The sequence below is a fragment of the Callospermophilus lateralis genome, chromosome 17 (assembly GCF_048772815.1).
Source record: "Callospermophilus lateralis isolate mCalLat2 chromosome 17, mCalLat2.hap1, whole genome shotgun sequence".
NCBI lineage: Eukaryota > Metazoa > Chordata > Mammalia > Rodentia > Sciuridae > Callospermophilus > Callospermophilus lateralis.
The window spans coordinates 69,982,860-70,007,250 of NC_135321.1; the positions used below are offsets into that span (position 1 = coordinate 69,982,860).

At 50.4% G+C, this 24,391-nt stretch overlaps 1 protein-coding gene across 1 annotated transcript in view; it reads right to left on the reverse strand.

The window, feature by feature from the left end:
* Positions 1 to 1,134: 1,134 nt before the first annotated feature.
* Hsd17b3 (hydroxysteroid 17-beta dehydrogenase 3) overlaps positions 1,135 to 24,391 on the reverse strand; it is a 29,900-nt gene continuing 6,643 nt past the window's right edge. The window contains exons 3-11 of the mRNA XM_076837238.2: positions 18,087 to 18,162; positions 16,397 to 16,504; positions 15,006 to 15,073; positions 12,844 to 12,879; positions 9,662 to 9,696; positions 8,772 to 8,853; positions 7,813 to 7,878; positions 4,659 to 4,808; positions 1,135 to 1,245 (exon numbers count right to left, since the gene is read on the reverse strand). Coding sequence (XP_076693353.2) covers positions 1,135 to 1,245; positions 4,659 to 4,808; positions 7,813 to 7,878; positions 8,772 to 8,853; positions 9,662 to 9,696; positions 12,844 to 12,879; positions 15,006 to 15,073; positions 16,397 to 16,504; positions 18,087 to 18,162 — 732 coding nt within the window. The remainder of the gene's footprint in view (positions 1,246 to 4,658; positions 4,809 to 7,812; positions 7,879 to 8,771; positions 8,854 to 9,661; positions 9,697 to 12,843; positions 12,880 to 15,005; positions 15,074 to 16,396; positions 16,505 to 18,086; positions 18,163 to 24,391) is intronic.

The following is a 24,391-nucleotide window of genomic DNA, read 5'->3' on the forward strand; positions in this document are numbered from 1 at the left end:
TCTTCCCAAAGCACAGGTTCACCAGGGTTTGAGTGAAGTTTCCAGAAACATGAGGCCTATATTTTATAAGTCACTTTATCACTAATGGGAAGACCCAGTCATTCATCCAAATTCATATGCGAGGACAAACACTTAGCAAAAACTAACTGGCGTGGCACATTTCATTTTCCAAAAAGGGCCAGGCCCCAGCTTCCTCCACCAGGCCCCCCATGACATATGTGATACCCCTTCCACGGAGAAGGAAGTTTGGGGTCCCCTCCTGCTGAATCTGGGAGGGCTCATCGTGATATGACCCCCCCATACTGGCTCCCTCCTGGTTCTCTCTGGGACGCACAGAGCTGCTCCATCTGGCAGCCCAGCTGGGGTCTCCACTAACCACCCCTCAGTCACAGAATGTGTAAAGGCACATCCTTCAGGTGGTTCCGGCCCTGGTGCTGACACACCCAGGTGTCCCAGCACCCCACAGCTTTTAGCCCATTTCTATGGTCAGGGATTCTCGCATCAGAGTGATGGCTTATGAACTATTTCTAGGAACATATTCTGTTTTTCTTTTTACACACGCAGTCTTCCATAGAAACCCAAGTATTAATATAAAAGATAAAGCCGGTGCCCCATGTATTAAAATGGGGGCTGGGGGACAAAAACTGGCCTGATACAGGCGTTGCCCCTGTGCTTTCCCGGATCCAATTTCCTGGGGCTCCGAGGAACCCAGTTTCAGAAATTGTGAATCCTCCAAGACGACAGAAGTCCTGAAAAAGTGGAGTGACCTCGGATATTCTTTTGATTTCTGATTTTTGTACCTAGCTGTCAGAGTCAGTTACTCGGTATAATTGTTTTCAATATTCCAAGAATCAGAGGTTTCTTCTCACTGTGTTTATTTGATAAGCCCCCTGAGACCCTTCACCAGTGACATCCACACCCCCCCTCCCCTCCTTACACATAAAACCTCAGAAACCCCTTTACAACACGTGTTTTCAGGCCACGGTTTTCCCAAAGGTCTCCAGACTTGAGTTCGAGGGCCCCACACAAGTGTGTCCTCTGAGTCCCTGCTCCTCCGGCTCCGGTGGGGCAGGCGGCCAGCTCCTCTGGTCCCTGCAGGCCCGCCAAGGGCGCCTGGGCCCTGGGCGTCTGGGACTATCTGGTGCTGACGTTCTGCCTCAGGTACTCCGTGTAGTGGGTCAGCAGGAACCTTTGGAAGGCGCGGCTGTAGAAGGCCCAGGCGGGGATCAGGCTGAGAAAGCTGGCCTTTAACAGACAGAAAACCGTGAGCGTCTGGAGAAGAGGGAGCCCAGAGTTAAAAATCAGACCCCTCCACTTATAGTCACGGTCTTCAAGAAATGTTTTTTCTGACTATTGAAGTTCTGAAATTTTAGGGTCTTGTGACAAGACCTCAGGGGGCCACCATGCTCTTGATTCTATTAAAAGGAGATTCCAAGGATCAGAAATGCTGCCCGTCAGCTGATACTAAGCAAGTAGCCCAGGAGCCTTGCTCTTAGCAGGAGAGGAAATCCTACCTGAAGGCCTGAACCCGGGAGCCATGTCTGCCCCCACCAAGCTCTTGCTAGTCCAGCGCCCCTGGGCCCACCCACTCCCTACACAGCAGGACTTCAGCCAGAACACCTGAGCTGCTTCAGGCAGCCCAGCGCCTCGGACCTGTGTGCCTCCCAGAGCAACCGTCTGAAGACGGCTTCTGAGAAGCCAAGCCGAACTCTTCCACCGGCCACGTCACTGAATCAACCCAACGCCTTCCTCTAGAACTTTCTCCCAATTAGAGCTTTTTGGTCTCACAGCAAAATCAAGCCCTCCCATTAGCTTTTGTCTTGAACTAAATGTTTTGGATTAGTGAGTTCAGCCATGAAAAAAATGAATGAATTAATTAAAATTCCAGGCCCCTTGAAAATGTTCCAAAACAATCCCTTCTCGTCTTCTTCTTTGTCTATCCCCTCCTGAGCTGGAGGGGACATGTAGAAGGAACTAGAAAGTCTGCCCCTTTGGGCACAAGTGGACCTACATCCAGCATGACCGCTGCCCGCTGGGGGGCCTGGGGCCAGTGGACTCAGCTCTGAGCTTCAGTCTTCTTCAATTGTAAAAGGGAATCCCTAAAGCAAGATCTCCCGAGATGATGAGGGCCAGGTAGCAGCCAGAGCCGCCACCTTGACATAGACTGGCCTGGTGCCTGCCTTAACCTCCCCTGGGTACACAGTATGCCATCTTTGCCCTGCCTCTTGGTAAAAGAAAGGTTGCTGTTTACAGTTGATTCAGTGCAATTACCCATCTCTTTAGATTCAATAATCTTCCTAAATCCTAACAAGGGCCAACTGCTCTTAACGATTAACATATTTTCATTCCTCTCCTGCTTCTCCGGGCACAAAACTTTCTCTTTCCTAGCCTATGCTAGGCATCTGTCTGCCTAAGAGATTAGAATTTGTTCCCTAAGAAATCCAAAGAGAACGGCCAGGAAAACATTCCACTTTTGACTTGTAGGACCGGCCCACGCAGCAAGACGTGTAGCAACAGCATCACACGCGATGGTCCCCAGGACCCATTTTCCAGATGCGATGGAGCCCACTTAGGATGTCCTGGAGGACTAAGACCACAGAGTGCAGAAGGTGGAGGGGTGTCACACCTCCTGGAGATGGCTAGCCCTGGAGGCCGGCAGGCAGTGGCTCCAGGAGGTCTACACCTTTCCTGCCTTGGAGATGGTGGGTGTGGGAGGCCATTAAGAAGAAGTGGTAAGAATGTGCCCTTCCCTATGTGCGGCCTCTGGGCTTACCCTGGGGGCTAGAGAAATCGGGGTAAAATCAGAGAAGTGAGATAAATCAGTAAGTTTGACACTGAGGACCAAGGAGAAGTTACCCAGTCTGCTGAGGAACAACCCCCCAAAATCATGTCAGCCGGGTGAGGTGAGTGCTGGGATGGTCATTAGTGTCCTCTGAACACAACTGCTTGCTTTTTCCCACATTGGTGCCGATGCAGAACGCAAGCCGGAGGGCCCCTGTGAGCCAAAGCTACAGATGGACAGCAGAAGTGACAGAGATTCAGGGGTCTACGGCCCCGGGTAGCTGGGAGGCCCTGGTCAAGCCATCAGCACCCACTTTAGGACCAGCCTGAATCCCAGGACTCCTCTCTGCAACGTCATTTTAGTAAGAAAGGCAGCCAGAAGGGAGGCTCCCAAGAACACAACATTTTTCTCTGTGTGATCGCTTCCTGAACAGCCGGTTTCTGTGATCAGATAAAACCGGGTCCAAACTCATTGGCATTTGACTAGTTTTCCTGCAGCCAAATGGAGACCTGGAGGAAGACCAGACCAACGATAGGAAAAATAAAGATCTTTTTTTTTTGTCTTGTTTTGTTTTTTTTTGACATCAGGAAGCAGGGCTTTATTCTGCAAGATGGAAGAAACATGCTTTGCCCACCTGCCCCAGACATAAATCATTACCACTCAGGAACTGGCCAGCAATGCCCCTTGTGGACCCCTTACAGGGTTCTAAAGACAAACCAGAGCCTGGAAATTCTTTCTTCCCTTAAACATTCTTTCCAAATGTCCCTTGTGTAGCGTGGGTTAAATTGGCGATTCTGCACAGTGCCAGGGTTCCGCGGGAAAAGGCAAGCAATGCGTTAAGGAAGTTCAGGATCTCCTGTCAAAGTCTCTGCGTGTCCCAGGAGGAACGTGATGGAGAACGCGGTGCCCAGGGCCATGAAGCCCCTGGCATCCATGAAAGGCTGATAGCGATAGAGGGGACGGGACGAGAAGAAGGTGGAGGAAAGAGGCGGAGACCCAGGACACTAATAACCATGCCGAGACAGAAGGCCATGAGCAGAGGAGAAAATGGACAGATGATGGGTAGTGGACAGGGTCCATCCAAAATTGGATGGGGCTGGAAACAAAGCTACATTGGCTCTGTGTGTGAGTATGTGTGTGTGTGTGAGTGTGTGTGTGAGTCTGTGTGAGTGTGTGAGTCTGTGTGAGTGTGTGAGTACGTGGGTGTGTGTGTGTGAGTCTGTGAGTGTGTGTGTGTGTGTGTGTGTGCACACGTATGTTTCAGTATTAGTCGCAATGCTCAGTCTCCCTTGGCTTTTTATGTTGGTCTTGCAGCCCAGAAATGGAAAGCACCCCCATGCCACATGCCATGAGCCTCGTTTCCATATCGTACGGGGATCGAGGCAGGCTGGACCTTTGCGTGCGTGCTCACAGGGGCTGACGGTGTGCACCTCTCCTCCGTTCACGTGCTTGATAGTCACGGTGGGATGTTTATACCACGGAAATCGGCAAATGACACAAGTCACAATGCCCCTCCTCTCTTTCCCCTGGAGGGCTGATAGTTCCGTGTCGACTGGAACAGAGAGCCCAGGAAGAGAGCAGTCCCCGTGTGGAAGCTCCGAGAGTCAGCTCCTGGGAGCCTCTTCCACCCCAAGGGGAAAAGCAAGGCGTCCAAGGAGCTTTGGGCTCCCCGAGGGCTGAGCAGCCAGGCCTCCAGCCTGTCCGCTCCTCGCCACAGACTCCCGTTCCCTGGCTGTGACCATGTGGCAGCACAGCCACTGGCCTCGTGTGGGTGCCATGAGAGAGAAGGGCTGAGTGTCCCAACAGCAAGGAAGACCAGCTACACCCGGCACCTCCCTCCTGTCTGGTTTCAAGGAGAGAAGAAGTAATGGGTTACCAAGACTTCATGGGCCAGGCAGCCACAGGTCTCATCTCCCATCGTGACGTAATTCAGTGATTCTCTAACAAACTCATCGGCCCTCTTGGTGACCATGTTGGTATTCAGATACTTGGTCATTGGGGTGGAAACGGCGTACGGGGTCAGCACCTACAGGGTGAGATAAAGACAGAAGCATGCATGATCCCCTTTACCACCCACCATTTCCCAACTTTTCTCTTCCCATAAAAAGTTTAGGATCCTTAAATATAAAAGGTGTAGAACCAGCACAAAGCTGGGAACCAGAAAGGTTGACTTCCCATGAGCTGTCATCACACAATGATAGGTGGCTCAAATTCCTGCTGCAGCACACAGGGTGACCGAGAAGGGACGGGAGCTCTCTGGGAACAGGGACGCTGGACTCAGCAAGTGAAAACACAAGAAATGCTAAAGTCCAGGCCAGCAACCAGTAGATTTCAGCATGATCGTATACACGTGGCATGGGACACACTTACTGCAAAATATCATTCATACTCATCTGAAATTCAAACTGAACTGGATGTTGGATATTTAATCAGAAATATTAGATATTAGATAAATATTAGATATTCATCTCAGAAGATCTTTTCTAATCCATGTAACCAAAATTGAAGAACTTAAAGCATGTTGGATCCCCACTCTCACACCCCACTTTGGCACCATGATCTGCACGAACGTCATAATTTTTCCTCTCGAAGTAAGAAGAGTAACGCGTGTGCCCCGGAGTCCACAGCCGTTGCTCCTGGCGTGAGGACCCAGTTTTGTGACTGGGTTTTGTGACTTTCCCCCCAGAATCAGAGACCCTGGCATCGTTAGAAGGAAAAAGATCCAGGCTATTTTTCCTAGTTTTATTTTCCTTCTCATCCCATCTGAAATTACCTGGTTTTATAACTGAACGTGATTATGTGTCCACCCATCCAATTGAATTGGTTCTTATGGAAATCAATGCTGTGATTAATTTGACACTTTTCATCCAGGGACCTCAAAATGTTCCTCTTTGGGAAATATCAGGAGTACTGTCAAACCCAGACTTCAGATAGGGAAACAGTAGTAAGTGTTTTCATTCCTACAGTGAGTTTGGTACGGAAAGGCGTACGAAAGAGGAGCTCAGTAAATACCGTTAAGCTTGCACATTTACTAAGTCATTGGATCTGCGTGATAATCCAGAGGAATCGGGCGCTATTATAAACCTGTTGATGGATGGGAAACTGAGGCTCTCAGATTTTAAATGAGCTAAGACTGCTCAGGGGGTACGAGCAGAACAGGGGTCGAATTCAAACCCATGCCTGCGGTACACAGGTCCACATTGATTTGACACACATTTATTGAGCACCAACCCTAGAGAAGCCTGTGGGTTTTGAAAGATCACAGCTCTTCTGCCTTCTCACACTTGCTAGGAGGACAGCTCTGGGGTTTGTATCAGGGAAGACGCACCTTTCTCCCACCCCATCTCCTCCCAACTCCCTTGCCTTGTTGAACCCACTCCCTGGGCAGCTGCAGTACCTCTGGTCCACAAGAATCAAGCTCAAGTTGATGCTGAGTGTCCCATGGCTAGGGAGCAGCAGGTGGCTAGGGCAATTGTTCATGTTTAGAAGTGGCCAAGGCTGGGCACAGCGGCACGTGCCTGGAATCCCAGCAGCTCGGGAGGCTGAGGCAGGGGGATCACAAGTTCAAAGCCAGCCTCAGCAACTTAGCAAGGCCCCAAGCAACTCAGTGAGACCCTGTCTCTAAATAAAATACAAATAAGGGCTGGGGATGTGGCTCTGTGGTTAAAGACCTCTGGGTTCAATCCCCAGTGCCAAACAAAAGACGTCACCTAGGATTTCTCTTCTTTCTCCTCCCAGACACATGCTGGAACTGAACCTCCTGGAGTAAGATCATGTTACGGGATCTGGCCAGTAAGGTGTGCGCAGAATCGCCGCGTGTCACTTCTGGGCCACAGCACTTAATTGCCAAAGCCAGATCTTGTAGAATCCAGGCTACACCAACTCTGATGGGTCAAACGACAGCATTCAGGATGGCAGCCGCTCATCATGAATCCAATGAGCTGTGCCTTCTGCCGGCTCCCAGTGAGGGGGAGCATAATGCAAAATGGAGATTTCAGGGGTTGTTCCTGACTGCAGCAAACTTAGCCAGCGTGGAGAAGCTCTGTTGCAAAGGAAGTGCCAGCCCCCCTGGGAGTCAGAGTGGACAGCCCCGTGTGGGGGAGAAAGACCCCCCTCATGGTGAGACGGGCTCATAGGGGCAGAGAAGGGGACTGTGGTACAGGGACACGGCAGTCACAGTCACGCACTATGGCCAGGAAAATGTTGTGTTTGGCCAAATTCCTGCCATGGACACATAGCCTGGGTCTTGAGCTGTATTCCAATCCTGGTTTGCTGACACGCTCCCCGCGTGGGGAACTTCATCTAAACCACTGTGTGCAGCCATGATGATGTCACCCAACCTCTTCCCCGACAACAATGACAAAACAACACAAGGTAAACACCTCTGTGTGTTTAGGTTCCAGAAACCCCTGAACTCTGAACCAAGCTCACGTAGGTCATCAACACCTCAGAATGTCCCTCGTTCCCTCTGCAGAGGGCAGCGGCCACCCAGCCCTGTTGAGGTGGAGGCAGGTGATCTCCAGGATGGCCCTTCCCTCCCTGCCCGAGACCAGAGTGAAGGGTCTCTGGGGCCCATCACAGATCAGCAGCCCCTGGGGGAAGACCCTCCCCTGCCCCCTAGCGGACCAAGTACCCAGCTTTCCTTTGTTCCGTCTCCACAGTTCCTCCCATGTAAGCCCACCTTGTGAATCTGAGTCAGAGAAGAAACGGTGGTCAGACCAGAGCCCCATTTCTGTTCTAACGCAGCATGAGGTGGCAAGGGGGCCCACAGCATTTTCGGGCAACCACATCCCTGCCTCATTTCCTCCCCCAGGGCCCAGGGCACAAATGAGGGCAGCAGAAACCACAGCAGTAAGTGGGAACACAGTGGCTGCAGCTGCTCCTGCAACCATCACAGGAACCCCCATAGCATCCACCCAGTCCACCTCCCAACTGGCTGCCTATGCACAGCCAGTCCTGCAGGAGTAGTGGCCCCTGCCCCACAGAGGGCCAGAACTTCCTCTCCCAAGGACGACAGCTCTCTACTTCACCTGGATGATGATTCCTTTTGCTCTGTATTCCGCTTGCAGTGCCTTGGAAAATGTGCACACAAAAGCCTGTAGTAAGAAAAGGAATCACGTAAGGTTCCAGAGCTTGTTCTCTCTGCTACAACCAACTTGCTCAGATTTCAAGGGGCCCCACAGAGACGCTATGCTGCAGAGACACAGCCTGCCTGGAGGAGATGTGGGTCCAAGGGCAGGAATTTTCGTTCCGTAGGATAAAGGTTTCAGAGATCTGTTGTACAATACAGCGTATTATATACTTGAAAGTTGCTAAGAGAGCAGATCTTCAGCGTTCTCCCCGCAGAACAGTAAGTACATGAGGCCAAGGTGACGCTGACAATCATGTCACACTCTATGCACTCTTCAAAGCATATGCCCCACGCAGTGGATCCCATGCCGATTTTATTTGTCAATTATACCTGGACAAATTTAGGGCAGGGGATGAGAAAACAGAGGAAACTGCAGTGACTTGTCATGAGGGGCTTGTGCACTTCATCCCCTGGCCTGAGAGGCCCTGAGAGCCTCAGGAATAGGAATGTGTATTTTAGGGTAATACATCCCTGAGGCCGTTTAGTGTGGATATATCTCCAGGGCACTGCAAACCGATTAAATTCCTGCGGATGCTCTTCCTGGTAAGGCACGTGCTATCCCAGGGCTGTTTTTGTGACCAGGGCTTGCCAACACCAGGCTAGGAAGTCACGTGGGTCAGTGGGAAGTGAGCCAGCACATCCATTCTAGGAGACCCCTGGGCTCAGCCTCCTGGGCTTGCTGTGCAGAGGGGGCGTGTCTTTATAATTTGCATACAGACTCCCCATTGGCTAGCTCGCCCTGTACGGGTGAGACTGCCTCCAGGCAACGCTCCATCAACCGGCCAGAGCATCCCAAGCAGAGCACCAACTGGGACCCCGAGCAGAAGAAGGGAGAGGCGCGAACAGCTGATCACTCACCTTGGAAGCCGAGTAAAGAGTGTACAGAGGCCACGGGCAGAGCGCTACCCCAGAAGAAATGTTCAAGATGAGCCCCCTCCGCCTAAAAGGCAAAGAGGCAAGGTTCCATTACTTTGCAGCTTGATCCCACCTCAGCGGAAGGAAACCAAAGGGTCTCCTGTGAGCACCGTCCAACTCCAGCCTCCCCAGGCTCCCAGGGCTGCTCAGAGCTCTGCTGCCAAGAACAGGAGCTGAACTTCCCCTAAGTTCTTGAGGAGGACACCACACAGTGGTGTCACTGGGCAGCCATGTGACATTAAAGGCTTTTTACTGGAAACAAAGAATCTGCTAGGACAAGGGTCTCATGTCAAAGTACAGACAGCCAACCCCATCAGACAAGAGTCAGGGGCAGGGACCTTCCACCCTAAGTATGACCACACGAGCTCTAGGTCTCTCTGGGCCCAGAGAGTCACCCCAAGACAGGTCACGTGTCATATGGTGGAATCCCATCTCCAGCAGAATTAGGATGGTATAAACCCGCAATAAATGAAGGAACTGATACAGTGGAGATTTTTACCCATATATCAGAGTCTTCATTCTGACCAAAGCTGAAATTCATACTAACCAAGGCACGCTCTTGGCCTCAGGCCCAACTGGCTTCTCTTATGAGTTAACTTTGTTTAATCCAAGGTGTGCTCACACCGCTGCTGCCTCGCTCCCCTGTGTCACCCTTGACCTTCCAAGTGCCCAGAATGTGACTTTCCCCCCGTAACCTCCGAGTCTTCTCATCCTAGACTTTATCTCTGGTTAAGGCAGCAGCGGGTTGAACGCTATCCCCCACGTCCCCAGGTTGGTTGACCACCAGGTCGGGGAGGCCCTGTGACTCCACAGTTTTCCAGCAGTGACCTTACCTTGATTCCATGGGTTTCAGAATGAGCTGTGTCATCTGGAAGAGAAGGCCACAGTTAGGCCCTGACGGAGGAAGGAGCAAATTACAAGACGCTGGAGAAGTCCCTTTCCCATCCCAACCTGCCACCCCTGGAAAGGTCTTCCCTGCTTGTTCTAAGCCTACATGTTGATTAAAGAAGATTTTTTGCCAGGTACAGTAGTGCACACCTGTCATCCCAGCTTCTCAGGAGGCTGAGGCAGGAGGATGGCAAGTTGGAGGTCAGCCTCAGCCAACTTAGTAAGACCCTAAGCCACCTGGTGAGGTCCTGTCTCAATACCAAAAAATTTAAAAGAGCTGGGGATGTGGCTCAGTGGTGGCGCACTCGCCTAGCATGAGTACCTAGGTTCAATCTCCAGTATTGCAAAATAATAAATAAATAAATAAATAAATAAATAATGCTTTTACTAAATAATCACAAGGCACACATTGAAGAATTACAAAAGAAAGCTGGGTGTGGAGGCACACACCTGTAACCCTAGTGTATTCGGGAGGCTGAGGCAGGAGGATCCCAAGTTCAAAGCCAGCCTCAGCAATTTAGAGAGGCTCTAAGCAAGTAGCAAGACCCTGTCTCTAAATAAATAATAAAAAGGGCTAGGGATGTTGTGGCTCAGTGCTTAAGTGCCCTGGGTTCAATCCCTGCTCAAAAAAAAAAAAAAAAAAAGAATTAAGGAAGAGGCTGCCCATGGACTAAAATGTTCTCCAAAGTACAATTGTACTGAAATCAGGCTTTGTCCTTGAAGCAGGTCTGAGACAGAAAGGATTCCAGTGGAAGAAAGACGGACAGAAATCAAGGACCTGGGAATCAGCAAGCCTATTTTTGCCAATATCTCTGTGCTATCCAGAGGCCTGCAGCAGCTTCTCAGTGGACTCTCTCTTGACACTGCTCCTGTCCCCTAGGCCAGGCCCCCATCCCTGTCTCAGAGACCCTCCATATAATGTCTCCCCTACAGGGGCCCATGGGGAGGGGGCAGCAGAACTCTCTAGACCACCCTGGACTGACACTGAAATGTGGGGTTTGGAGGCAGGTGAGAGAAGGAAGTGGGTATCGGGGTGTCCTGCACCCTCCCTGACTCTCAGCTTCTTCGGGAACATTAGGTCCTGCTGGACACACAAGCCCATCCCCAAAGTCTCCCATACGAGCTCCCCAGCCTTGCTGGATGAATGGTCCCAACTGGAGAGGCAGCCTTGGACAGGGTGGGTTCCTGTCCCCAAATGCACACCCACTCCCCTGCCCTGCCCCCCACTCACTCCCCGACCCTGCCCTTGACCAAGAGGGAGCCCGACGGGTTTCAGATGGCATCTTTGAAGTCGTTAGGCAACGCGAGCCATGCTTCCAACAGCGAGGCCAATTAGGGCCTGGCATCTTGAGACACTGACCTTTCATTACTTGCCTTTGTTACTCAGGGAACTTAGTGTCTGTCAGTAAATAAAACAATTTTTTTAAAAAACAAATCAAAGCATTTCTCTGCTAAAGGAATCAGAAGGTTGTCACATCCATTTGGGGAAACCCAAATGATCAAACATCCCAAGATGGAAAGACCAGTGTGTAAAATACCGTGGGAGGGTCTAGTGGTAAGGCTGCAGACAACGCTGGACATTTAAAACTTAGAGTGACATCAGCAGAGAGCTGCCCACGGCCATCGATTGCTCAGCATGAAAAGAACGAGTGTGCTCAGTAATGACGGAGCAGGAAACTGTAAAATTCCAGCATGCTGACAGAAAACAAGCAGCACTGGAAATAACTGGTCGCCCCACTTATCCTCCCGAAAACCATCTGTGTGTGTGGCTGATGGGCTTCCATCGCCCCTCTTTCTGCTGACAGTGACCCCATGGCCGAGCACCCTCGTTGTCAATACTCGGCATTTGGACTAGTGACATTGAGCTTCCCTATTCTCCATCCAGGGTCCCAGCTCTTTGAAAACAGGGATCAGACCTCATTCATCGCTGCAGTTCCCCTGCTCTTCCAGAGTGGTCACCAGGACGCCTTGCACGGTTGTCCACTTTGTATACTGAGCCAGGTGCTCAGCTGCCCGGTGACTACAGGTTGAAAGCACAGGGCTGACTCGCTAGCTACAGTAGAGGGAGGGCACTCTACCCCTCAGGGGAAGGGGAAACACTGTATTCACAAAAAAAGCACCATCTAGCCAGGCGCCATAGAGCACGCCTGTCATCCCAGCACCTCTGGAGGCTGAGGCGGGAGGATCACAAGTTCAAAGCCAGCCTCAGCAACTCAGCAAGATCCAAAGCAACTCAGTGAGACCCTGTCTCTAAATAAAATATAAAAAGGGCTGGGGATGTGGCTCAGTGGCTAAGCATCTCTGGGTTCAATCTCCCCGGGACCAAAAAAAAAAAAGCATCATCTACCCACCAAGTCACGTGGCCTGAGGCTGCGTCCATTCTTAAGAGGAACCTTTTTCTAAACTGCTTCAGAGGGGCGCCTCTTTCTTTTTCATGCAAAGGCACAGTATAGGGTAGCTTTGGGGGAGTCACAGTAAATTGAGAATGCAGCTGAATAGCCAAAGGCCTCCAGGCAACTGTACCTAAGTGCTTGCTCCAGGACGCTTTAGTAACAGGTGCAGAATCTGGGGTTCAGGGGGCTAGGTAACCTGCCCAGTGCTGACCAACCAATTAGCAGCCTCGCTGGGGTCTGAATACGGTAGTCCCCACTGACCTGTGGGGACACCCTCTAAGACCTTCAGTGGAAGTCTGAAACCAAGGGTAGAACTACCCCTCCACGCGCCACGGTGAAGGTTAGTTTATAAACTAGGCCTGGTAAGAGATCAACAGCCCCTATGACAAAACAGAACAATTATAACACATACTGAACCACCAAAGTCCAGGAAACCTAAGTCAAGCCCCCTGGCATTCCCCCGACAGAGTGAACTTTATTCTATTTACAAAGCCTCAAATCAGAGAAAGCGTTTAAACTTTCTAAATGTCCCTGGAATCCTGAACAAGTCCCACCATTACAGGCCTCACGCGTGACCAAACTGAATGTGAAAACAGGCTGCAGATACTGGACAGTCCCGAGGCTGTGTCTCAGGCCGTCCGTCCTTCCCCTTGGGGCCGAGGGGACACTTCCCCTGCACTTCCGAATCCCAACAGCCACCACCACGTTTCAGTTAGCACTCGGGCACCACGTACCTTGACCACGGAGGTGATGTTGCACTGGATGAGGCTCTGAAATAAGAAATCACACCACACATCAGCCGGCCAGCAGGGAAACCGTCCCAGGAAGGGTTCAGGGCTAGAGTGGGCAAAGGACAACGGCCGGCGGGAGCCTCCACCTCAGACTTCATGTGAGGCTCCTGACTGCCGTCCGGCCAGGGAGCCCCAGAATCCAGTGACACCTGACATTCACTCTACAATTCTACCCAGGTGTGGCTTGGGGCTGGGGAGGGAGTGCAACCAGGATTGAACCCGGGGCTCTCGACCACAGAGCCACATCCCAGCCCTTTTGATTTCCTAGAGGCTGGTCTCGAATTTGCAGGTCCTCCTGCCTTAGCCTCCCAAGTTGCTGGGATGACAGGCGTGTGCCTCCGCACTCAGCCCAGATAGAAATCAATTAAGAGTCTCCTGGGAAAATTAGGAGGAATAAATTTTTTCACAGGACGATACCGAGGGTTCCTGACTTAGGATGGTTCGCCTTCCCAGGTGCAAAACCAACCCCTGTGTGGTAGAAAACACACTTTGAATTTGGATCTTTTCCCTGGACCAGCAACAACATGTGACGCAATACTCTTTTTTGGTGTACAGGGAGATTGAACCCAAGGCACTTAACCACTCAGCCACATCCCCAGCCCTTTTGTTTAATATTTTATTTAGAGACAGGGTCTCACTGAACTGCTTAGGGCCTTGCTAAGTTGCTGAGGCTGGCCTTGAACTGGTGATCCTCCTGCCTCAGCCTCCAGGATGCTGGGATTACAGGTGTGCAGAAGCATGGTGTAGGGGTGGGATTACAGGCGTGCAAAGGCACACCCCCCTGAGCTACTGGATGGCGGCAGCGACCCACCCTCAGCTGCACCCACTCTCTCTGAGTGCTGCTGGCTGTATGTCCAGGTCAGGTGTGTTTTTACTTAGGATATTTTCCGTGTATGATGGCTTATCGGTGCAACCTCATCAAAGGTCTGGGAGCACCTGTGATCCATTTCCAACCGAAAGAAGAAGGGCTGGGTGTGTGGGTCTAGGAGACAGCAAGGTGGATGGTCACACAGTCCAAGATAGAGGTTCTGGACATAGAGATATGCTCATGGAACTGGCTGAAGGCAGAGACACAGATTTGTTTCAGAAACAGGAAGTGCAGAGAACAGACCTTGGTCCAGACAGGAGGCTGGGGAGGAGGACCATCAGTGTCCCAGCAACCAGGCCTCATGGGCCAGCAGGACAGGGCTGCAGAGACCCTTACGGAATTGAGGGGCAGGAGTACAACAGCCTGCTCGGGCTGGCACACCCCATGACTTCACAGCTCAAGGCCATGAGAATGGTCAACGGCCTGCCTTGGAGGACTGTTCAATGCAAAACATTTACCCCGGACCACACCAGCAGCCGTGGGCCTGAGCCGAGATCACTGAGTGTACAGCACCTCCAGACACAGAGTCTGAGTCACATGCAATCCATCCTCCATGTTCACAGGCTCCGCGTCAGCTATGGATCAAAACTGTTTTTTTTTTAAATTGCACCTGGGGCTGGGGTTGTGGCTCAGCGGTAGAGCACTCGCCTAGCACATGCAGGGTCCTGGGGTCAATCCTTAGCACCACATAAAAATAATAAATAAAATAAAGGCACTTTGTCCAACCAACTACAACTAAAAAATAAATATTAAAAAAAAATAATTGCACCCGTACTGAATACATACAGACTTTTACTTGTCCTGATTTCCTAAGCAATAATAGTATAAACCAACTATGTGCAGGACATTAGTATTTTATTGGGCATTATAAGGGAAATCTGAGAGCATGCTGGATGATTTGTGCAGGTTATATGCAAATTCCATGCCCTCCATGGGTTTTGATATCCCAGGGGGCCCTGGAACCAGTCCCCCTTGGGTACTGAGGGATGGCTGTACCCCTCTCACACTGAAAGTTGAATAAATCTTATTATCTAGGAAAACAGACTAGAGCCAAAGAGTGGGCAGCTCCCAGGTACATCATACTGTCCTTGAATTTGTGGGTCAGAATTACTCTTCTATAAAGCAGGGCACAGAGCCCCCAAAGAATGATCGTCCAGCGGCACATAGTCACCTGATCTCATCGTGTTTCCTGTGTACCTGGGAGGGAAGAAACCCCACCCAGAAGGACACGGCCCACCTGGATCTCATCCGGCACACTGAGGAAACGGCTCGGGAGAAGGTTTGGAAGCATCCCAACGTTGTTGACTGACCAAAGACACAAGACAAGAATGGGTCAGAAGGGCCTGAAGAAACCTGGACAAAAATATCCATACACAACGTTGTTCAATGCAACAGGATTTGACAGCAGTAAGGAAACAGATGGCAGAAAACACGTCGTCCGTAACAGGAGGCCCGCGAAACAGACCAGGGCAGGTCAGTCTGCAGCCCAGTCACTAAATCCATGGCTGCTACCACAAGATTTGAGGTTAGGCCCTGTGTCGGTATGACATGTCAAAAGACACTCTACTGTCATGTGTAACTAAAAGGAACCAATAAAAAAATTTAAAAAAAAACTATAGCTGCTTAGAATGTTATAGACACGGGAAGACATTTGTGATACAAGTGGATTTTTTTTCATGTTACAAAATAGCATGTACATATGATCCCAGTTTTGAAAATATGTATATAGGTTGGGAAGAATGCACAACAAGATGCTATCTTGGATTTGGGGGATTTTAAGAAATTCATAGCTGGGTACTGTCATCCCAACAACTCAGGAGGCTGAGGCTGAAGGATCACAAGTTCAAAGCCAGCCTCCGCCATTTAGCAAGGCCCAGAGCCACTTAGTGAGACCCTGTCTCTAAATAAAAAATAAAAAGATGTAGGGATGTGGCTCCGTGGTAGAGCACCCTGGGTTCAGTCCAGGAAAAAAGAAGGAGAAGAAAGAAAAAAAAAAGAAAGAAATTCATATTTCTTTTATGTGCCTACGTCTTCCAATCCTTTCCTATTTTTATGCTATGATATGCTTCCCATTTTTACTTGTAAATTATTATGTAAATGTAATTATCTTTTAAATTCAGCAGGAAGTTTAGGAACCAAATCTTACTTTCTTCTATGCACAGCACAAATATTGCACTTGGCATGTGGCTAGGAGATACCTTCTCTATAAATCATAACAGAAAAATACTGTCTTTGTGTTCTGAATGCAAAAGACGTGAGCTCTCCAACCGCCACACGGGCTCTGCTTTGTGGACGACACCTCCTGGTCTGTCTGCTGACCTAGTTCCTTCAGGGCAGTGTTTCTGGGATCCTTTTTTTGCTATCAAACATCGACATCAGTTCTGTGAAAGGAAATCCACTTTCATATTAAAAGATCTAGTTTGGAAGGTCAGAATCTGGAAGTCTGACACGTCCCACGACCATATATTGATTTTTGAATCCTGTAATGGCTGCAGAATAATCATTTTCATGCTTCAGCCTAAAATACAGTCGTGGGTCAGGTTTAAGCTACCAAGAAATACTTGAGCTTCATCAAAGATGATCATTTTCACTGCGCCTCCCAAGCTTCCCATTTTGCAATGCACTTACCTAGAATCCCAACTTCTAAGCCTTTCAGTTCTTCTCTGATCGACTCGTAGATGTCATCTTTGGTGAAATCTGCTTGGATCACCTTCACACGGCTCCCTGTGGTCCGCTCTGCATTAGGGCCAAGGTGTGATGTTTAAGGAACAAGTGGGCAAGTCCCTCTCTGGACCTTGAAGTTCCGGGGACCCTCCTACGGTCCCTAAGCAGCCGTTCAAGAGGACAGCCAGACCCCCGCCCCCAGGATATAAGGGAGCGCTGGATACCCCCTGGGAGGGTGCTGGGCAATCTGGGGCCCGCTCTGCACGTCCAGGGTCACTCCAGGGGAGTGGGCAGAATGGCCATGCCACGGCTCTCAAAGTGGAGCCCCAGACCACAGGCGAGGGGCCGGCCGTCCCTTCCAAAGCACCTCAGGTGACTACGGACGGCTCGAGCTTGAGGCCCAGACTCCAGCCAAAGCCAGATCCGATGCCGCCTCTGCTCAGGGCCAGGTCCCCTCCGCAGGGTCACACCAGCCCCCGTCCGTCCAGCACTGGAGCACTTGCCGAAGCCATGTCCTACCTTAATCTCCCTCCTGTCCCCAGGTGCCACAGCAGGCCGAGGCTCAGGGAAGCCAGCATCTGGCCCAAGGCACCCACACTCTGCTGGCACCACGCCCAGCGCCCTGTCCACTGTTCTGCGAGGGGTCTTCGGGCGAGGACAGAGCCTCCGACACTTCAGCCTTTCCTTGGTGAGATCCCTTCACCTTTGGAGTGAGGCCCACTGGGGCTGAGGAGCCAGCGTGAGGCTCAGTTTGGGGAAATGGGATTCTCTTGTGGACATTGCTTGCTTTCCAAAAGGATGATAAAAAGCACAGTTTACCACTGTGAGGAAAGCCCTCCAGAGTATCTGGGTCCGAGCAAAAGTTACTTCTAATAGCCAGACGCAGAACAAAAGCAGAATTCAACAGTTTAAGGTCACTGAGCCTTCTGGGCGTGACTGCACAGCCCCACCTGCCACGTCCATCCCATCCCAAACCTCCCCAGACAAATATGGCTGATCCTAGACAGCCTGCCCCGGCCCTCACAAATCTTCATAAATCGAAGACCCTTCCCTTTGCATTAGAAAGCTTATTCATTAATAAATTCACGAGTACTAAAGTTCAAACACCCCAAGGGAAATACATGGTCGATATTAACTAAGGACACTTCTAAGCAAATCATCTTAATAAAACATGATGACATAAGAGCTGCCTCTGTGGGTTGTACGGTGCACAACTCTCGCAGCCATACATGGCAATCCTTGATCAGATCTTCTTTTAAAAAAGCTGACGCGCACCAGGAAGCCTTATCACTCACCCTCCTGCGTAGACACAGGAAGGCCCTAACACTGATTCTGCTTTTGAAAAGAACCGCAGAAGCTACCAAGCAGCCAGGACCTCTGCGAGAGCAGATGTCGATCTAAGCGTGAAGCCCCTGGGTCAGAGAAGGTGGTGGACCTACCTGTGCCTGAGCCTCTGCCTGCCTCCCCCAGCCCACGGAATCCAGGGTGAGCTGGAGCCTGCGCCTTAGACCTTGAGCGTCACCTTATAAACTGGGTTCTCCCTGGCACCAAGGTCACCCCAGGCTGCAGACGCCCGATTGGGAATCCACAGGCAGGACAGGGCCGGCTGGGCCGGGGGCTCCATGAGCACCTCCCTTCTTGGGGCCCCACTCACCAATCTCCCTGGCAAGGACTTGCAGTTTCTCCAGGGTCCGGCTGATAAGGACAACGTTGAGTCCACATTTTGCCAACTAGGGGGTGGGGAGGGAAAGGATGAAGATGTTAATCGGTGGGGGCAGGAGGCTTGCTTGCCACGTGGACTGGTCCCCAGCTGTCTCTCTGGGTTGCAGGATGCGGTACTTGTTTCTCCAGGCTTCACCATGCAGAAGGCACAAAGGGTTTGAGTGATGGGCAACACGGCCCGCTGGACAGGGCTGACAGCGGCATCGTAATAGTAACCGATGCTTTGTCACATGTGACACTTGTACCAGAAACTACCATAAATGCTTTTCTTCTACAGGCCCAACATCTGGAACATGTGGGGTTCGCTGAGCTTAGGAACTCTTCTTATTAGGGACCATATACTATACCCAGGTCTCCAGCTTCGGGGATTCCACATCAGTGGGGTCAACCAATCACAGGTTGGAAGTATTTGGGAGAAAATAATCATGTCTGTACTGAACATGCACAGACCTCTTTCCCTCGTCATTTTTCCTTAAATAATATATGTATTTAAAAAAACCATTTCAGTAACCTGGAGATGATTTAAAATGTTCAAGAGGATGTGTATAGATCACAGACAAAGTACTGTGCCGTCTTGTATAAAAGACTTGAGCATCCGTGGTGTTGCTGTCCACAGGGTTACCAGTCCTGCTCAGGTACCCAGGGACAGCTGCGTCCAGTAGCAGGGTCTAGGACAGCACCCCACAATTTAAAACAATGTTTCTTAGCTGTGATTTTAATAAAGAATTGTATGTCCCCGAAAACACAGAAGGAGCCGAGTTATATAGAGTTGACTATGTGGCCCCAGGACCCTCTGGTGCACTCTTCAGGCCCAGGTGTCAGGACCACCTGGGGAGCCGTCAAGAACCACCCATTCCCACCAAAACCATCCAAGTAAAAAATCTCTGGAGTTGGAGCCTTAACATTTACATCTTTTTCTATTTTAATTAGCAAACTGCATTGTTGATCACAGAGCTACATTCTCATTGAGAAAGACTGAAACAACACCAAGGCAAAAAGTGTCCCCAATGTCCCCTAGTCCCATCTCCCCACATAGCTCCTCTGCCTCCCGTGTGGTATGGATCCTGCTCCGGCCTCCCTGCACCTGTGGCATGTATAGGTACAGATAGGAATGAAAGTTGGTTTTGGGGGATCAATGTCTCCAAATCCTCCATAATTGACATCTTAACTATGGTCTTGCAACGTTCCCTTAATGATGTGTCTTGTCTCTGGGGCTGTATCCACGTCCATCCTGGGCCCTGAAGGACCAAGTGACTCTTTCCTCATTGCTCCCTAGTGTTCTGTACTTCCCCTTTCGCTGAGCACCTAGGTTATTTTCAAATTTTCCTATTGCCAGTATCACTACAGAAGAAGCCCTTCTTGGCGTGTCTGTATACATTGATTCCTGGAGTGGACGGGTGGAATCGCCACGTCACGGGCTACTTGCTTGTTAATTTTAACACTATTGTCAAACCGCCCTCCCTTCACACTGTGTCATCAAAAATGCATGCTCATAGCCGTCTCTCCACAGTTTCATTAATATCTATTCATGTTCACACCTTTTCAACCTGATGTAGCCCTTCATGGTTTTGATTTCTGCAGAGGAGCATCTTTTTCTGTTTATGTGTGAATTACCAGGATACCTTTGCCCATTTTTCTTTTATGTTATTTGTCTTTTTTTTTCCTGGTGGCCTCTGAGGCAGGGAAAGGAGTAGACATGACTTTGGTCAGGTGTCCAACATGCCGGGGACTGAACGAGCCTGGATGCTGCTGGTCCCCATGGAATTGAAACCACATCCATCTCTGGAAGCCAAGCAGAGCACCTCCTTCACCTAAGAGGGTTCAGAGAGCGACAGGCCCCGGGGCCGAGAAGGAACCGGCAGCGAGCAGGTTAGTGCCGGACCTGAACAGGGGACAGGCCTCCTGGGTCCCGAGAGTCCTGCTACCTTAAAACCCTGGTTGTGCTTTAGATTTCCTCATATTTCCATTTCTGAAAAAGACATGATGATCTCCCACAGTGCTGTGGATTTTTCAATCATTTCTATTTTGTTTAGTTTCCTTGTTTTTTATATTTCGACATGATATTGGCAGGAATAGAATGAGTTCGATATCGGCGACCTGAGTTTTATCAACGTGATTTTCCTCTTTCATCATTCCCTGTCCTGAGTTACATCTTGTCGGGTACGGACATTGCTCCTACTCCTCTTTTCTGGTTTGCATTTTCCAAGTTGACTTTATTCCAATCCTCCATTTTTCAACCTTCCTTCAACATGGGGTTTTGTTCTCTTAGCTTCACCTGAGTATCTGTTACCTACGGGTAGATTTAACCAAGTAACATGTATGGAGAGTGCGGAGTTGTTACAGCAGCCTATCTTATTTTAATTTTTCCATTCCCTTAATTTTTATTGTTATTTTTCTCCTTTATATGACTTTAATAAGCTGACCAGGAGAGACAGTGCTACGGTGTCACACACAGCATCTCCTGCAAGCAATGTGACACCTCAGGGTAGCCCCTGCACGCAGTGACTCGGGGATCCAGATCACCTGTGTGTGTGTGTGTGTGTGTGTGTGTGTGTACATATATAGACATATATGTTCATGTGTGTATAAATCATACACACGTGTGAACGACTACATACAACTATATACTATATACATGTGTAGGTCTCCAAAATTCCTATGCTGGAATTTGAACTCCAAGGTGATGGTATTGAGAGGTGCGACCTTTCGGGAAGTGATTAGGTCCTGATCAATACCCTTATAGGACAGGCTTCAGAGAGCAGCCTGGTTCTGCTCTTCACTGGGCAAGGACCAGCCAGAGCTGCCATCTTGGTAGCAGAGAAGGAGCCCCAGGAGCCCCCAGATCTGCTGTGCCTTGACCTTGGACTCCCCCGGATCTGGGAAACACGTTTTTACTATCCGTGATTACCCAACGTAGCTGCATGAATAGACTAGCAGCAAGTAAAAACCAAAAAGAAAAAGGCACAGCTTTATTAATAATAATCAAAATGGGCGTTAAGCAAGTTTACTAGAACTAAAACTAGTAAAGAGTTGAATTCCTCAGGAAGATATAAGGCTTCCAACCCTGGATTACCTAAGTGAAGGGCTTTGTGTGGAAGGGTCTGTGTGGGAGGTGACAGACACACCCTCGCACTGTCTTGCAGGAATTGTTAGATGGAGCACACAGACATTTGACAGGGATGTGGACTGGGTAAACTCAGGAACACCACACCGGGTGAAGGGGGTGCGTGTAAACCCTGCAGAAGACCCTGCTGTTTGGAAAGCTGGCTGTCGGGATCAGTGGTAAGACTGACAGGTCTCCAGCAAAGTGGTGGGAATAAATGTCGGGTGTGATTAGAGACACAGCCTGGCTCTACACTCCAGAGAAGGAGAGAGGAGAGTGCACACACAGCCAGTTTTGCTACCCCCAAAGTCCTTACCAAACCATGGGAAAGGGATTCTTTTCCAGACAAACAAATCCACAGGAAACATGACAGAAAAGACAGAATCCAACCTCTAAACTCTTGCTTGCTGGAAAATAGATAGACAAGATCTGAAATCTCAACCAGGAATAGAGACAGCTGAGAACAGACAAAATTTTTTTTGCTTTATAATATAAATTTTTTTAACTGAACCCTAGCAGTTTCACAGTGTGACGGGTCAGTACATGTACACAGTATGTAATGATCAGATCAGATCTTGCTGTGGTGTGGTCTCCACGTCTGTGCCTGTCCCCTGGGAGACAGACCTGTTTATACTAGAAAAAAGGGAACAACTTCAATATCTGCCAACAGAGGAAAGAAAAACTAAAGCAGGACACATTGAAATACTATAGTGTTATGTTATGGAATACTACACAGCACTGAAAATGAGTGGGCCATGTTCTACACACATCCGCATGAATGGATTTCAAAAGCATAGTTTTGACCAGTACAGACTGCAAAAATCCATAGGACTCAATTTACATGAGGTTCAAAACAAACAACCCAACCCATGTGTTGTTTAAAGGAGCACATGTATGTAATAAAACTGTCCTATTAAAAAGCAAGGAAATTAGTAACACAGCGTTCATGACGGTGTTTACATTTGTGGGGTGAGGGAACAGAAACGTAGGGCATAACACACAGGCAGCTGCAAGGCCGCTGGGTGACCAGGGGCACAGGACTCTATTGTTTTTTGTGACCTCTGTAGGGTTTCTATGAATGCTATGCACTCTTGGGTGACTGTCCCTTTCTCTCTGCCTCTCAGAGCCATGGCACACTGTCACGGGCTCACGACAGCCACAGCCTGGCTCAGAAATTCCAGGGTGGAAGCCAAGCAGCCCAGGAACAACATGAATCGAGAGGAACCTAAAACAATGGAGAGCTGCTGTCTCCATGGAAGGCCAGATGGAAGGGGCCAGCAGAGAGCAGCTGGGGCCATTTAGACATCAAGGGGACTCTCACTGGCCTGGGATGTCGCCCCACACGGCAAAGGACACAGATGGGGGTCCCAAGAGCAGACGGCTGTTTCCCCCGCGTTGGCACAAGACAGAGCTATCCGGTGACTCTAGGCCGACTCTGCCCCTCACCTGGAGCTGCCAGGGCAGGAGCTTGAGAAGAACTGGGGTGGCCCTCCGCCATGCTGGAGCGGGGGGAGCCTTCCCAGATGCCCCCCAAGTGGCCAGATGTGGAGGGACGAAGCCAGGCCACCTTTCAGCATGTGATTTGGTTCTGGCGCTCTCTGGGCATTAACAGCCAAGAAAACAGGTCATCGCGCATCAGAGTGACAAAAAGTAGAACTTACAAGCTTTCGCGCTAACAAGTGGTCCGTGAAAAAGACACTGCGCATCCAGCCTGGCGATGGCATCCGGCCTTTATAGGTGCACCCCCTGGACGGCAGCCTGACTGCAGAGGAAGCACCTGGGTGTGAGCTCGAGTTTCCAGAGGTTCCTGCCCACATCCACCTCTGGACTTTGGACTGACGGCAGGGTAACATCAGACTCTCCATCCCCACTGCCATGACCACCCCAGGTCACCTGGGCCCAGGCTGACGGGTGGACCTGGGAGGACTCTCTGGAGGCTTCTCTGGGATCCCCAATATAACTGGAGCTCAGGAGAGGCACACTGTCCCTGTCCTCTCTGAGGGCACCCACTCTCTCCCTTGGGGGTGCCCCCTTGCCCCAGGAGTCAAGATTCTCTGAACTTTCACTAAAAGGGATGGTTTCTCTTTCCATTTCAGGAAACTCCCGCTAATTCTAACGCCTTCACAGAGAGACCCAGCTCAGGGTGGGGCAGGGGACAGGGTTTATTTCTCTTTCTGTGCGTTTCCAAATGCTCCGGTTTTCTGACTCTAGGCTGCACCTCTCTGATCCTCAGCAGGATCTATCTGGGCGAAGAGATGTGGCTTCTTTTATTCTTGGTCTCTTCTTTCCATCTCTCTGGATTCAAAATACCTGTGTCATAACTTCATCCTCCACGCAGGAAATGCAAATGAAAACCACGAGATATGGCCACTCCATTTAAAAAAAAAAAAAAAAAAAAAGAAGAAGAAGAAAAGAAAACTAAGTTTTTTTAAATGCCTGACCCAAAACTGTCCCATTTCAGAGCAGACCCCTGCCAGGGGTACCCCAAGTCCTCTCTCTCTCTCTCTCTCTCTCTCTCTCTCTCTCTCTCCACAGAAACCTCCCACCCACTTGTCCAATTTTGAGGGCTGGGATCCGTGTAAAGGCTGCTGGGGAATCAGGCACCTTTGTCTCCCGTCCACGGGGTCGGCCTCCAGGGGAAGCCCCCACTAAGTGGAAAAGGATTTGCATTCCCAGCACAAAGGGTGCTCTCTGCCTGGTGGCCGGCCACCTCCTCTCAAGAGCCCCAGAGCCCTGGGTGAAGTGGTCTGGGCCAGGAGGGGCCCAGAGGCTGGCTGTCTGGGCGGCCATTGTTCCCTTTGTCTGCGGGAGCAGGACTCAATCTTGCTGCCCATGTCGGGGCTGACAGGCTGCAGACGGGGAGCTGAGCCCCAGCCTCCCGCCGCCCACCGCAGCCCCTCCCGAGCAGCCAAGGCGTGGCCTGCTGAAGGGCCTTGCTCTCTCTGCTGCTCTGGGGCCTGGTCGGGGAAGGTGTTTGTGGCTGATGGACCCCGGGGGGTGGGAAGGCCAGGAAAGACAGGGCCGCCTCTGTGTGGCCAGGGACAGAGGAAGGCCTGGGGTTCAGGTGCGGAGGGAGGGGACGTGGTGGGAGAGCAGCGTGGGCAGGGCTGGGGGCCAGCGGCCACCCACCCGCC